We start from the raw sequence: 14,787 nt of genomic DNA on the forward strand, positions 1-14,787 counted from the left end.
CTTCACATGTAGATACCCATTTATAGAGGAATACACATTTTATAGTTTATTATTTTACACAAAGTTGTGTTATTATGGGCAAAATATGGCATAGAACCAATTATTTCATTATTTAAACATTTCAGAGAGAGAGTGTGTGTGTGTGTGTGAGAGAGAGAGAGAGAGAGAGAGAGAGAGAGAGAGAGTTTAAGATCCATTTCAGTCTGTTCTTGTGTTCATCGCTGGAACGATGCTCTCGCGAGACTGATGAGTAATCGGGATGCCAGTTGTGCGCACCCTATAAACCCTTACTTATCGCTTCACATCAATGGCAGTTTTATATTACCCAGTATATGAGTTTAGAGAACACACACACAAAAAACGGAAAAGGCTATAGTAATTAAATTACTCAGATTTTTTACGAGCCTATTCTGAGAACGTAGTTTAACATTCGTTTAGGAAAATCTAATTTATCACCATCGTTTTAAATACTACAGTACATGTGATGGATGCAGAATAAACCGTGTTCACGATATTGGACTTTAAACGCTGTCCTGGTTGTGCTCTTTTCACGGACCTGGCAACCTCGCCGCTGGGTTCCTGCATGACGTTTGCGCTGTTGTCAGTTACTCACAGGTCTCCACAGCGGCTCGTTCTTTTGCTTTTTCGCTCCATTTTTAGACTGAAAACAGCAACATAAAACAAGTAAAATAAAACAGTGTCCTCCGTAAAAGTCGGTTTTAATTATCCTGTATGGCAATGGCAGACCCGAAGTACGCAAACCTACCGGGCATCGTAAGTGTCTAATTCATCTAACATGCTAGCGACGGGCTGATGCTAGTTAGCTAACAATATTCCTAATAGCGCTAGAAATCTGTCTAATCTCCCTGTGCGTGTAGTGCTGCACGTTTAGCGTTTTCTTATGAAATGTATAACGTACTATCATATAAGTAGTACATTGTTTTAGAGATTATATTACAAAAAAATGATTGGGCTAACGAGTAGCCCATGTTAGCACAACACCCAAAAAGCCGGCTAACGTCCATGATCATGCTCAGCTGTGAATACAAACAAGATGGCTCACTAGAAAAGTGAGGGCCATGAATGAATGATCTGATAAAGATGATTTTGCGTGCATGGAGATATATTTTTAGCCTGGTGCAGTAATGTTTGGTATATTTTAGAATTGTTGATGAGACATAATAGCCTGCTAGGAGGATGATGATTCATTATAAGTGTTGTTTCATTGCACTGGTTTGATAGAGAAGGACATCAAAACAACAACCAGTGAACCACAATCCGCTCTTTCTCTTTGCTGTGGATATGGTAGATATGGTAGATATGGGAGATATGGTGGATATGGGTATAGTAGTGTGTTTTGATCTTCATCCATTTTGTAGCAGCGCCTCTTCTCTAAAGGGCGTCGGCCTTCAGTGTACCGGACACACTGAGCTCTACTTCTGCGTTTCATGATCACCTGATTATCTCGTTAGATCTCATGTGCATGTGTTGTATGTTAATCCTGAAGCCCACATGAAGAAGGTTTGTGCATTAACAGAATGCGCTCATGTGTCCACAGGCCTCTAACGAGCCAGATGTTTATGAGACCAGCGACCTGCCCGAGGACGACCAGGCGCAGTTTGAGTCTGTGAGTTACTCCATACATGCACTGCTTTTACACTGTGGTTTGATCTTTGTTCCTTTAGTTTCTCTTATTTGTAGTGCAGCATCCTGATCAATGACTGTATCTATACAGAAGAGGAGGTTGCATTCCTATAAAACTTTCTGAAAGATTTTATCCCCACTTGGCCATAAGGAAGTTGTATGAAGCTCATTTTTGTTTGTGTTTCACATCGCTTGCTCCTGTCTTTGTAGGCATCTACTTAAGGTGCTTTAACATGTATTCTTATTTTTTAGTTTGCTTTTAGGTTTGGTTTGGTTTTACAACACTATTAAACGATGGTTAAAAAAAATATTGGTAAGGGCTGTACTTGTAAATCATTCTCATTGGTGAGATTCTGCAGTGGAAACGATGTGAAAATCACAAATATTGCTCAAGCGTACACTAGAATGTACATTTTGGTGTTCAAAAGGTATAATTGATATCAATATTTTGTGTATTTCATCCAGTGTTTCTCATTTATTATTTTCTGTTGTTCAGTAGTTAAACTATTAAGATTGTGCTCTCATTTTGTGTAGCTGGATCGATCACAATCATATCTCATCTCAATCAAACTGAAATAGTGTTCAACTGCAGCTGGATGGACCACCGTAGACAATTTACTCTCGTCTTAAAAATCGCAAAAAAAACCCAAAGATTTTTATACAGTTGTACATCGGACCTAATGCTGCTGTTATCATTCTGGTTGAGGTGCTTTTATGTTGCCATTAGTGCTGGGCGGTATAACCAAAAATGTATTTCACTGTATTTTTCTAAATTATACCGGTTTCAAGGTATTTGACTGGGTATTACTACATTTTCTACTGATTAATAGGAAATACTGCAGTAGATTTGCTTAGAATGCCCTATTTTACTGTTATGATGAGTGAATATTGTAAAAAAAATATAATAATAATAATAAATAAATTCCACACTAGTATTACAGGTTTGCCAGGCCTCACAAAATGCTGCTGCTAACAAAGAGGTGGCGCTCATGATTCCAATAAAGCAACTTAATTATTCAAAATACAGAACCTTTTTATTGTGCAGATTTCTTAAACATCTTTCGTTAACCAACTGGCAACTACACAATGTAAACAATCCCTTCCCCTATAACTGCAAAGTTTAGACTTCTTTAACAATTCAACAGCATGCAAAGGCAATAATATTTAAACAAATAAATAGAACCGCTTTGCAACTTGCATTAATTATACTTTTCCTTTAAGTTCAAGCCCAGATGAGCTCCACAGTATTCAAGTACATCTAAAAAGAAAATATAAAACAAGTGCAACCTGGTGAAGACTTTACCAACTGAGCCTTCATAAAGGCAACTTGCATTAATATGGACTTTGAGGTAGAAACACATTCAAACAAATAAATAGTAAAACAAAAGTATGCAACGTGTATGAGAAATAGTATTGTTTCAAAACTAGATACAGTACACAGTATTCCAACATTAAAAAAATATAATATGCAACTTAGTTTGCAGGATTATCCTGTAACATAGAAACAATATTTACACATATAAACCTTATGGACAAGCTACATAAATAAGGTATTTCAGCCATTACAAACCAAACGGTCCACAGCATCTGGTTTTAGTGCGGCCCTGTGGCATGTTACGATGTTGCCACCAGTGCTGCACGCTCTTTCTCCAATGGAGCACTGGTGGCAGGGATACAGAAATACTGCCGAGCTAGCTTTGCAATGCGGGGGAAATTTGCCGCTAGCAAGCGCATCTTCAAGTGACATCTGACTCGACTTTTCTTTTGCTTGTCCAGTGTTACCTGCTTATCTGGGGGACGCTAATCTTAGTTTCATGCATTCTTGATATTTCAAGACATGCTTGCAGCTAAAGTGGTGGAGCAAATTGCTCCATTGACAACTTTAGCCCGACAACATGAGCAGAAAATTGTTGTTTGGTCGAGGTTTTTTCAAACTAAAGAACCTCCAAACAACAGACACGGCTCATCTTTTTGGTTCTTGTATGTCATCACGTTCTACCTGTTCTACAGCTTCAGTTTCGTATCTTCCAATGTCTATCCTATCCATCTTCACCGTCACGCCTTAGTAACACATACAGCTGTGCGCTCACCAGTGCAAAAGCGAAAAAGGATCCCCTCAATCAGTGTCACGCCGCGTTCCCGACATTGTGTAAGCGACATACACTATCATACACTATACATATTGCGGTAAACAAAAAATCCATATCATAATAAAAATAAACACCGGTATTTGGTATGAACCGATATACCGCCCAGCAGCAGTGGACATATCTACAGACACCCTGTAAAGCAAATTCCTAAACTGATCTGTGTTTTGTTTTGTTTTTTGGTTCAGAAGTCTTTGTGTATTAGTTTTCTTTGACGTTTCCAGTATAATCTTAAGCAAAACACAACAGGCAAATATTTGATGTTATTGTATTAAATTGTAAAAAAATATCTGTCTGAACTGTGCCAGATGTTTTACACTACCTTCTGGATTTATGTTCAGAGACAAAGATAATCATAGCAAAGAAAAACAGACTCCTTCTTTTCCATTACTCTCAAACTGGTTTTCTTTTTTGCTGGTATTTATTATATTTTTATATAATTATAGCATTTTTCCCTTCAAACGGATGGGGTTGAAAACGTTTGCACTCTTTGCGTATATATACAGTCTTTGATCCTGATAGTTTTAGAGAAGCCTTGGCGTGGGTTTCCAAAGCGGGAAAATAAACGTTTGTCGAAATAAAATAGACATAGTCACATCGACAGTTCACCCTTGTGCTGTTAATATGTGATTTGCTTGTGCCTATAGGACAACATTTTATTGGTCCAAAGGGAAAATGAGAGTAGTTATATTGAGCATAAAATAATTACCGTAATTTTCGGACTATTAGGCGCACCCATATATAAGCCACACCCACTGAATTTGACAAATATTTTTATTTTGAACATAAATAAGCCGCACCTGTCTATAAGCCCCAGGTGTCTACACTGAAACAAATAAACTTTACACAGGCTTTAACGAAAGACAGTGTCTGTTACACGGTGTAATGGGTAAAATATGTTGTGGCTCCATTAAGAGCAGAGCGGCATTTTGGGAATAGCCTGCCGCCGCATTTTTCCGGTATTACTGCATGTGTGCAAGGCCGAGGAATATGTCCTTATTATTTTCTGATGCTCATTTCTAAGTTTCTTTGATTAACCCGTAACGCTGTCGCCAAGAAAAATAAAAAAAGCACGAGTTTTGGAAACCTGTCTGTGCTTATATGATTTCTGTTGCAACTGGAGTTAGCGAGCTTTCCCTTCACCCAGACTCAACGCGCTACAACAGCTTGTATCTAAACAGTAGCCTACCAAGAAAGTCATTGTTCACTGTCTTCCTCCTTCCTTTTACAACTATTTCTCTCGGGAGTTTATTTTTTGGCATCGTCGTGCGTTTAAAAAAAAATAAATATTTTTTCTCCTGATGCCGTGCAGCTCAGAACACAGGTAAGGTGCGTTTTTTTTTATTTCTTTTTTTTTTTTCTTTTTTCCCCCCGTTTCCTTTCGGAAATTTCATTGGTCTAATGTTATGGGGTTTAGTTTTTTGGCTTGAAGTTTGTGAAACCTGGAAAACCCCAGGAAAAATTCATAAATTAGCCGCTTCGTTGTTTAAACCGCGGGGTTCAAAACGTGGGGAAAAAGTAGCGGCTTATAGTCCGAAAAATACGGTAGTTCTAATGACATATTTCAAAGTGTTTTATCAGTTTTTTTTGTGCACCTCGAGATCCTTGGTTTTATTAAAGCTGTGCTAATTGCTGACACACTATTAACATAATAGTGCTTTACCTTCCCTTTCACAACACCTTCCTCGCTGTTATGATCCACTTCGGACACTAGTTTGTGCAAGTAAGATGTCCTCTTTTTTCCTCCAGCGATAACTGCATGGGTTGAAATATGACTTCCCCTCTCCTTGGTTCTCATCAGCAACAATCATATCCTTGAGCTGTGGGACTTTCAGATATTTTTTTTTCTGATTTGGCACCTGTCTTGATTTGATTCATGTTTTCCAATATAAGCATGGGATTGAATTGAACCATTAATGGGCTGGACTGGAGGACATCCTATGGAGCCACAAAAAAAAATCTACCCTAGCAATTTCGAGTTATTTTCATATAGACATGGTAGATCAAAATCTTACATCTCAGACCAAATGCTTTTTGCAGAGCATGAAATAGAGTGCGCTTGTATGCACGTGTATTGCTTTAATGGACTGTCAATCCTTTTCCACCAACACAGTTCTCGATCTTGCAGCTGGTGTTGGTTTCCAGTGGTTCAAGCGCCAGTGCATTACCCAATCGAAACAATTTTTGAAAAAAAGCGCAATAAGAAGTGTAACCGGGAAGGACTGTGGAAGTTGTACTTCTAGTGTTGAAAATACCATCCAAAAAAAAAAAGCAATAGCAATTACAGGTGAAACACTACTAAAAAGGTTTCTTCTTTCTAGCATTGATTGACTGTATTATTATTATTTTTTTTCTTTTTCCAGCATTTTTCTTTTCTCAAATGTTTCCAAAATGCAGCTGTTTTAACAGTCTTGACAACTATACTTCTGTCTGGTTGAATTGAAACCCTTCGATCCAATCAGATAGAAGTCCGGTTGACCAGGCTCAACTTCCATGTCGCCGTACCTGTACCTCAGAACTGAGAATCTTCAGACTCATTCAGCAGCTCCTTGATTGGCCTTGGACTCAGGATAATGCTGGCCATCAGCATTTGATGGATCTTCTTGTTGGTTTAAGATCAGTAATGTGCAATGTTTTGACTCTGGAAACAGATCAGTTGTTAGTTCTACTGTGTTGGAAAAATTTCAAATTAGGCACCAGGACCTGTGTGAACACCTTGACAGTAGAAAAGGGATAGAGTAACTGATTTGTGCCTCCAGTGTAAGCTCCATATGTGTGGAACACCTGCTGTTTCTCAGATCTGAAGGAGAAGGTGCTTAAGCCCTTTCATCCTTCACCTTCAGGCTGAGACAGAAACTCTCCTGCACAGCTGTCTGAATCTCCTGCCGCCTAACCTACATCGACTGCAACATGCGACCCCTGTTTTCCTGCTTTAACTCAGTCCACCCTTTGCAGTGTTATCTATGAAATTTAGCATAAACTCAAACACAGCCTACAGAGCTGGGAGTAGCTGGTGGAATGCTTTGTGTTATGGTCTTGTGGTGTAGGGACTGATTAGACAGCACAACGGGTGCTTACAACAACCAGCCCTTTATATATTTAATAATTAATTTATTTGCCTTTGCCACCAGCTCCTGTTGTGCATGTCATGTGATAACCACATTAATATGTCTCTCTCTTGCTCTTTCCTTATCTCTCTCTCTCTTTCTCTCTCTCTTTCCTACTGTTCTTTGTGCCTTTGCTCCTCCTTTATTTCTTTTCCCTCTAACTCTCTTTGGGAACCCAAGGAGCTGGTAAGAGCTTATGTGATTCCCCTCTAACATCTAACATCACAGCACTCATCTAATCAAAATCAACCCCTTGTCTGTTTTCTGTGGAGTTTTTAAGTGTGTCTGATTGAGTGTTTGCCTTGTTGTGCATCGTCCTGTCAATATAATACTCTGATAATCCAGTGCTTACTAGGAGGCATAGCACTTAAACAATGCTTCACTCTGGAACTGACCGAAAGCAAAGCCAGAACCCATGTAACATTTTTGACCTCCCCCACACTCTTCCAATAAGCCCATCAGCGATTTTTCTCTGAGCCATCTGACGTGTGTGTGTGAGATTCTAATTGCTAACTTTAAGAGGGTTTATAAAACTGGATCCAGCAATTTCAGTGAACTTCTCGAATCATTTGAACAAACTACCTAACTGAAGTTAGAAGCACTTAGAATCAGAATCCAGTTTTATATTTTTCCCACATTAAGTCTTTGACAAATTGTGTGTGTGTGTGTTCGAGGGAATGAATAACATCAAATTTGACATTTGAAATCAACAAATCAAGCAGTTCTGTAGTGATTCTGTAGTGATTCTAAAGCTTAGTGTACACTAGGCTAGTGTGATATAATGATATCCCTACACGGTCGTACACTGCCTCGGTGTCCAGTCACATTTATTGCTGATTACTTTATATTACCAGATCTACAGTTAGTTACTTGTACTGTGTAGGAGCTCAGTAAAAACACCAGCGTGCTCCTTCATATCTCTCCAATAATACGAGAGATGAGCGACTCAACATAAAATAATGGCTGATAATGGAACTGATTATTAAAATGTAATTAAAACGTTATTTCTTCTTATACTGTTTACAAACTGTAGAATTGCTCAAAAACCTCACCATACCGGATGAATAAATAGTTTTATTATGAAGTTTTCCTAAACAGGGAAAGGTCAATATCTCACACGCCAAGTACACACTTAATTTTGTTACTTTTTTTTCTGCAGTCATTTATTAATCTTTCCTGTGACCTTTTTTGCCTTCGTTTTCTCAAAGCATTGCATGCACAAATCGTTTTCAAATTCTGTATGTGTCTGTTGTGTTCTTCAGAACTTTTTATATCTGGCGTTAATAAAGCAACCTGCTTGTGTAGGAATATGAACTTGTATTGGAATTCACCTAGGAATAGTACGGGATTAAAAACGGAACACTACTAAACGAGTTGGCACGCACTAAATTGAAATGCAAGCAGATGGGAGTGCTTTTGGCATTTAAATACCATTTTAACGTCAGGTATAAAAAAGCAGCCTCAGATGTTCCCACTTTGTAAAACAGCTGCTAACATGTTTTCTCCTCGTCCCTCTAACAGGAAGAGCTGTGCAGTGACAGTGTGGAGCGCATCGTTGTTAATCCCAATGCTGCCTACGACAAGTTTAAAGACAAGCGTATCGGCACTAAGGGTCTTGGTGAGTACGGTGACTGGGATATCAGACGCCTGATATGTGACACGAAAAGTTAACAATTGCGTTTGCTGTGTGTCTCAATGCTGCGCCTTTTTTTCTATTTGCAGATTTCTCAGACCGCATCAGCAAGAGCCGCAGAGTCGGCTATGAGTCCGGAGACTATGAGCTGGTGAGTTCTCCCTCAGAATCACTCTTAGACATATACCAATTGAAGTGTTTGGTTTTATGAGCCACTCTGCTTTTCTTTTCTTTTTTTTTTAGTTGGGTGAAGGGTGTGGGGTTAAGGAGACCCCTCAGCAGAAGTACCAGCGGCTCGTTAATGAGATTCAGGAGCTCACAGAGGAAGTGGAGCACATTCAGGTTGGGGATGAGTGCACACAGAGACTCTTCTTTATCCTCTTCTTTTTTTTCCCCAAAGCCATTTTAACTTTAGGCGAGTCATCGTCAAATGTCATTCAGTCATTTCGTTACTAATACTACTTAATTAGGACCCTGGATATTAAAAGCATAAATCATATCTACTAATTTATGAAGAACATTCAATATAAACACTCTAATCAAGAAACAAAATTCTGCCAAGGCAGAATTATCGTGGACTATTATCGTGGATGTAGTAAACACATAGTAAGCAGCCCCTTGTTGTAATGTGCCTTGGTACAACAAAGTAATAAATCTTTGAAGCCCAAGTAATTTAGGACACATTTTGTGTAGTTTGTACACTTTGGTGGTTTAAGTGTTTCAGTGCTCAGTAGCACATTTCCTCTTATTTTCTGGAATTTGTATTCTATTGGTAGAGCTGAGCAGCATTGCCTGCTTATTCAGTGTTTGACTACGGAAGTGTGCACAGTCACACGAGGTTTAGTGTTTAAGGTTCCAGTCTTTTCAATTATCAGTATTCAGGTATTTTTTTCTGCCCTACATCTAATATATATACAGTACAGACCAAAAGTTTGGACAAACCTTCTCATTCAAAGAGTTTTCTTTATTTTCATGACTATGAAAATTGTAGATTCACACTGAAGGCATCAAAACTATGAATTAACACATGTGGAATTATATATGGAATTATATACATAACAAAAAAGTGTGAAACAACTAAAATATGTCATATTCTAGGTTCTTCAAAGTAGCCACCTTTTGCTTTGATTACTGTTTTGCACACTCTTGGCATTCTCTTGATGAGCTTCAAGAGGTAGTCACCTGAAATGGTCTTTCAACAGTCTTGAAGGAGTTTCCAGAGATGCTTGGCACTTGTTGGCCCTTTTGCCTTCACTCTGCGGTCCAGCTCACCCCTAAACCATCTCGATTGGGTTCAGGTCCCTTGACTGTGGAGGCCAGGTCATCTGGCGCAGCACCCCATCACTCTACTTCTTGGTCAAATAGCCCTTACACAGCCTGGAGGTGTGTTTGGGGTCATTGTCCTTTTGAAAAATAAATGATGGTCCAACTAAACGCAAACCGGATGAAGTAGCATGCCGCTGCAAGATGCTGTGGTAGCCATGCTGGTTCAGTATGCCTTCAATTTTGAATAAATCCCCAACAGTGTCACCAGCAAAGCACCCCCACACCATCACACCTCCTCCTCCATGCTTCATGGTGGGAACCAGGCATGTAGAGTCCATCCGTTCACCTTTTCTGTGTCGCACAAAGACACGGTGGTTGGAACCAAATATCTCAAATTTGGACTCATCAGACCAAAGCACAGATTTCCACTGGTCTAATGTCCATTCCTTGTGTTCTTTAGCCCAAACAAGTCTCTTCTGCTTGTTGCCTTTCTTTAGCAGTGGTTTCCTAGCAGATATTCTACCATGAAGGCCTGATTCACACAGTCTCCTCTTAACAGTTGTTGTAGAGATGTGTCTGCTGCTAGAACTCTGTGTGCCATTGACCTGGTCTCTAATCTGAGCTGCTGTTAACCTGCGATTTCTGAGGATGGTGACTCGGATGAACTTATCCTCCGCAGCAGAGGTGACTCTTGGTCTTCCTTTCCTGGGGCGGTCCGCATGTGAGCCAGTTTCTTTGTAGCGCTTGATGGTTTTTGTGACTGCACTTGGGAACACTTTCAAAGTTTTCCCTATTTTTCGGACTGACTGACCTTCATTTCTTAAAGTAATGATGGCCACTCGTTTTTCTGTACTTAGCTGCTTTTTTCTTGCCATAATACAAATTCTAACAGTCTATTCAGTAGGGTCTATCAGCTGTGTATCCACCTGACTTCTGCACAACACAACTGATGGTCCCAACCCCATTTATAAGGCAAAAAGTCACACTTATTAAACCTGACAGGGCACACCTGTGAAGTGAAAACCATTTCAGGTGACTACCTCTTGAAGCTCATCAAGAGAATGCCAAGAGTGTGCAAAGCAGTAATCTAAGCAAAAGGTGGCTACTTTGAAGAACCTACAATATGACATATTTTCAGTTGGTTCACACTTTTTTTATGTATATAATTCCACATGTTAATTCATAGTTTTGATGCCTTCAGTGTGACTCTACAATTTTCATAGTCATGAAAATAAAGAAAACTCTTTGAATGAGAAGGCGTGTCCAAACTTTTAGTCTGTACTGTATATGCTACTCTATATATAAATATAAATGGGAAAAAAAGAATAGCACTATCCTGTTGTACAAGTTACAGGTATACATTCTGACAAAAATTCATTATTTCTCAGCCTTCTGTCGGTGTTCAGACAGCCAAGCCATTTAAAAATGTACCCCAGTTATGTGACGGGACTTGTGATAAATCTGGAAATAATTGATTGTGTGTCCCCTCCCCCAGGTCGGTGCTAAAGAGAGCAGTGCGGAGGAGCGCCTAACGCCGGTGGTTCTGGCTCAGCAGGCGGCCCAACTCAAAAAGCAGCTGGTCTCAGCCCATTTGGACTCACTGCTAGGCCCGAACGCCCACATCAACTTGGCCGACCCAGACGGAGCTCTTGCCAAGTAAGGAACAGTAGAGCTGGAGCTGTAATGAGATTAGGGCTCTGCACAGGTCTTTCTGCAGATATTGGATCAATGTTCCCTGTGCAGTGTGTCCTTTTAGCCAGTGGCGCAGGATGAGCTAAACTACTCCCAAAGCAAAGATATTCTTAACGGCCATGAGAACAGTACAGAGTGTTCCTGCAGTGTAGAGTAGGAGAATAAAAAAACGCGGATTACATGAAACGGGGGACAAAGTTTCTATTTTATCAAAAAGAATCGCCGGGTTGTGTTTCAGGCGTCTGATGATTCAGCTGGAGGTCGCACGGGGTGTGCGTAGCAGTGCCGGGGGAGAGGGAAAATCAGCAGCACCCAAAGGCCCAGATGGAGTTGTGCTGTATGAACTCCACAGCCGGCCTGAGCATGAGAAGTTCACGGAGTCTGCAAAGGTACCGCACAATGTTTTTTTTCTTTCTAAATGTAGTTATTTGGGACGTAGGTAAGTGATTACAGGTACTGATTCTTTTCTCTTTGTGTCTGTAGGTAGCAGAGTTGGAGAGGAGGTTGGCAAACCTGGAGACTGCAATAGGTTCTGGACTAGATAAGCAGGTCTGAGATTAACGCCCTGTCTGAGATTTTCTATTGTCCCCACTCAGGAAAAGCCTTTACTGTGGCATCAGTCCTGACATTTACTTTAAATGAATGCTTAGATTTTAATTCTTGGGCTTTTGGGTTTTTATCATATTCAGTAGGTTAACCCATTACCATTACCTGTTAAATATCATGGGAAGTGCATTCCCTTAATAGGTTTATAGTATATTTGTATAAGGTTTATACATATACATTGCTATTTGCTATTTCACTTGCTCTGTACTTGTACTCTGTCGAATCGAACTCATTTAATGGGTTTTTAAACCTTTAACAGGCATTTAGCTAATATCAGTACACAGCTGTGCTTGTTAGGTTTTGGTTAGTTATGACAGTCCCACTGTGTAAAGCAGTCTTGCTGTGTTTCGCTTGTGTGTTCTGCAGGGTCCTCTCAGTGCTGGTCTTCAGGGTGCCAGTCTAATGGTGAGTATCATAGTTTTACATCCGCGCTAATGTGCCTTACTGCCTGTCTGTTCCACTTCATGTTCTTGGCATTTTTTTCCTGTCTCTATAGGACACTATGGAGCTGCTGCAGGCTCGAGTTAGTGCTCTGGATGCTGCCACTCTGGACCAGGTTGAAGCCAGACTGCAGGTATGTATCCATGCCTTCTGGCAATTAATCTCGCCTACTGAGACAAAAGAAACGACTAGATAGTGTTTTTGGCAAAATAGTTCTACTGCAGATAACGATCAGTTTTGCATATTCTACATTAGCATGCAGAACTATGTATAAAGGAGCCTTTTTCTGATGTATACGTTCCAGGAACTAACAAATTGTTCTTTTTACTTGCAGAGTGTTTTGGGGAAGATGAATGAAATAGCAAAGCACAAGGCAGCAATTGAAGATGCTGAAACGCAAAACAAGGTGGGTTTACATTCTCATTCAACATCTGTTCATGAAGAAACAAATGAAAGTATAAACCTGCCGAATGTAGTAACCAAAACATCACTCTGTCTTCGTGTTCTTTGCCCTGCCGTCGTCCACAACGATTTCCTGGCATTTTGTTGTTTGCTAGTGTGAAAGTAATCTGTAATCTGGCAATCTATGGGGGTGGAGATGGCCATAATACACAAATAGTGGTTTTAATGAATAAATCATTTATATAAACTATTACATTGTACATAGACATCATTTTTAGTGCCCTGTATGCAATATAGAATGTCCAACTGTCACCAGAAAAATATTACGGATCCTGTTCTGGTGCCGATATCAATAGTCACCCGATATCTTAGAAAGAATAAAAGTATTCCATTTCATGTATTCACTTTGTGTCTCCACTTACATGTTTAAAAATGACCATTTCTCTTCTCGTGTTCGATATTTAGGGTGGCTGGTTTTTTTTTTTTTTTGCTTTTAAATATAATTGGGTTTTTTTGTGCTTCATTCAGGTGGTACAGCTTTATGATGTGGTGCAGAAGTGGGATGCCATGGCAACCACCCTTCCTCAGGTGGTCCAGAGACTGATTGCCGTTAAAGAGCTACATGAGCAAGGTAACATCTCTCTCCCTTGGGTTCTTCAAGGAAACACGATCATGAAGCTTTAGCAAAGCTGGTTTGAGTTTGTCATGGATAGTGATTTAGGGAGAAAACAAATGTTGTTCTTTTGTTAAATAACGTTTTCTTCGACACCGTGCATGTGCCTGAGTACGAGCTGTTAGTAAAGAAACCATATACTTGTATAAACCTGTGAAATTTGACAATGGTATAAAAACATCTGTATATTAGTTCTACATGTATGATAATTAAATATTTAAGTTTCAGGACGAAATAAATAATTGGTAATATGGATATGATAATATATACTGGGAAAATAGTTGAAAGTAGGCAGTACATATAGTGCGCAACCCGGTGTGAAAAATATCGAAATAAATAATTAGCGAAAGCCCACATGCCAGTGTTATTGTTGGTGTTTAGTCTGTGGTCTAAAATGACACGTTGACGTGACAAATTAATTCCACACATTCGGCCCGTGTTAAACTGCTTGTTTGTCAGAGGAAGTGCCTTTGTGTTTCTAAGCAGGGTATGTGTTTTTTTCTCAGCCATGCAGTTTGGGCAGCTGCTGGCCCATCTGGACACCACACAGCAGATGATCAACAACGCACTGAAGGACAACAGCACACTGCTCACACAGGTACTCACAAGTTTACTCGCTTTTGTATTGACCGTTTGGTTTCCTCACACTAATGTGCTTTTATTCATTCTGTTTCTGCATTCAGGTGCAGCAGACTATGAGAGAGAACTTGGTTTCTGTAGAAGAGAACTTTGCTACTTTGGACCAGAGGATGAAGAAACTCTCGAAATAAGATTTTTTTTTCTTACTCGTATGAGTGGGAGATTTAGAGACGTGGAAAAGGATCATTTCATTACATTTTAAAGCCTGTGCATTCTTCCATCATTTAAACTTTTTCCTTAATACAGAAGGTTAAATAAAACAATGGTGTAGCTGAAGGTTATGACCAAACGCCCTTTTACACTACAAACACCTCTGCTGTTTCTGTATCTCAGCATATCTCAAGCACTTGCCTAAAATCCACTCCCAACCACTGATGGGGTTTTAAAAACAAATGAATTCCAGATTTTTTTTTTTAACTCTGCTTGAACGAATCAACGTAGTGTTTTGTGTGGTAATTTAGTCCCGGGGGTAGGAAGCGTCTCCGTGTTTAAAATACGAGTTAACTTTTCTGAGAACAGCAGTCCATGAATAACGTG

General features: G+C 39.7%; 1 protein-coding gene across 2 annotated transcripts; it reads left to right on the forward strand.

The window, feature by feature from the left end:
* Positions 1 to 562: 562 nt before the first annotated feature.
* Positions 563 to 14,526, forward strand: dctn2 (dynactin 2 (p50)). 2 transcript variants are annotated; one of them, XM_046835087.1, is made up of 15 exons: positions 563 to 774; positions 1,559 to 1,627; positions 7,079 to 7,084; positions 8,420 to 8,516; positions 8,621 to 8,682; positions 8,775 to 8,873; positions 11,293 to 11,453; positions 11,728 to 11,878; positions 11,973 to 12,038; positions 12,462 to 12,500; positions 12,592 to 12,669; positions 12,871 to 12,942; positions 13,467 to 13,569; positions 14,118 to 14,209; positions 14,295 to 14,526. In XM_046835087.1, the coding sequence occupies exons 1-15, from the start codon at positions 733 to 735 to the stop codon at positions 14,379 to 14,381; spliced, it is 1,224 nt and encodes a 407-aa protein (XP_046691043.1). In that variant the 5' UTR covers positions 563 to 732; the 3' UTR covers positions 14,382 to 14,526. The 2 variants fall into 2 exon arrangements, with proteins under 2 accessions (XP_046691043.1, XP_046691122.1); XM_046835166.1 differs by lacking the exon at positions 7,079 to 7,084 and having other exon boundaries at positions 564 to 774.
* Positions 14,527 to 14,787: the final 261 nt, after the last annotated feature.

Source organism: Silurus meridionalis, chromosome 1 (genome assembly GCF_014805685.1).
Source record: "Silurus meridionalis isolate SWU-2019-XX chromosome 1, ASM1480568v1, whole genome shotgun sequence".
NCBI classification, from domain to species: Eukaryota; Metazoa; Chordata; class Actinopteri; order Siluriformes; family Siluridae; genus Silurus; species Silurus meridionalis.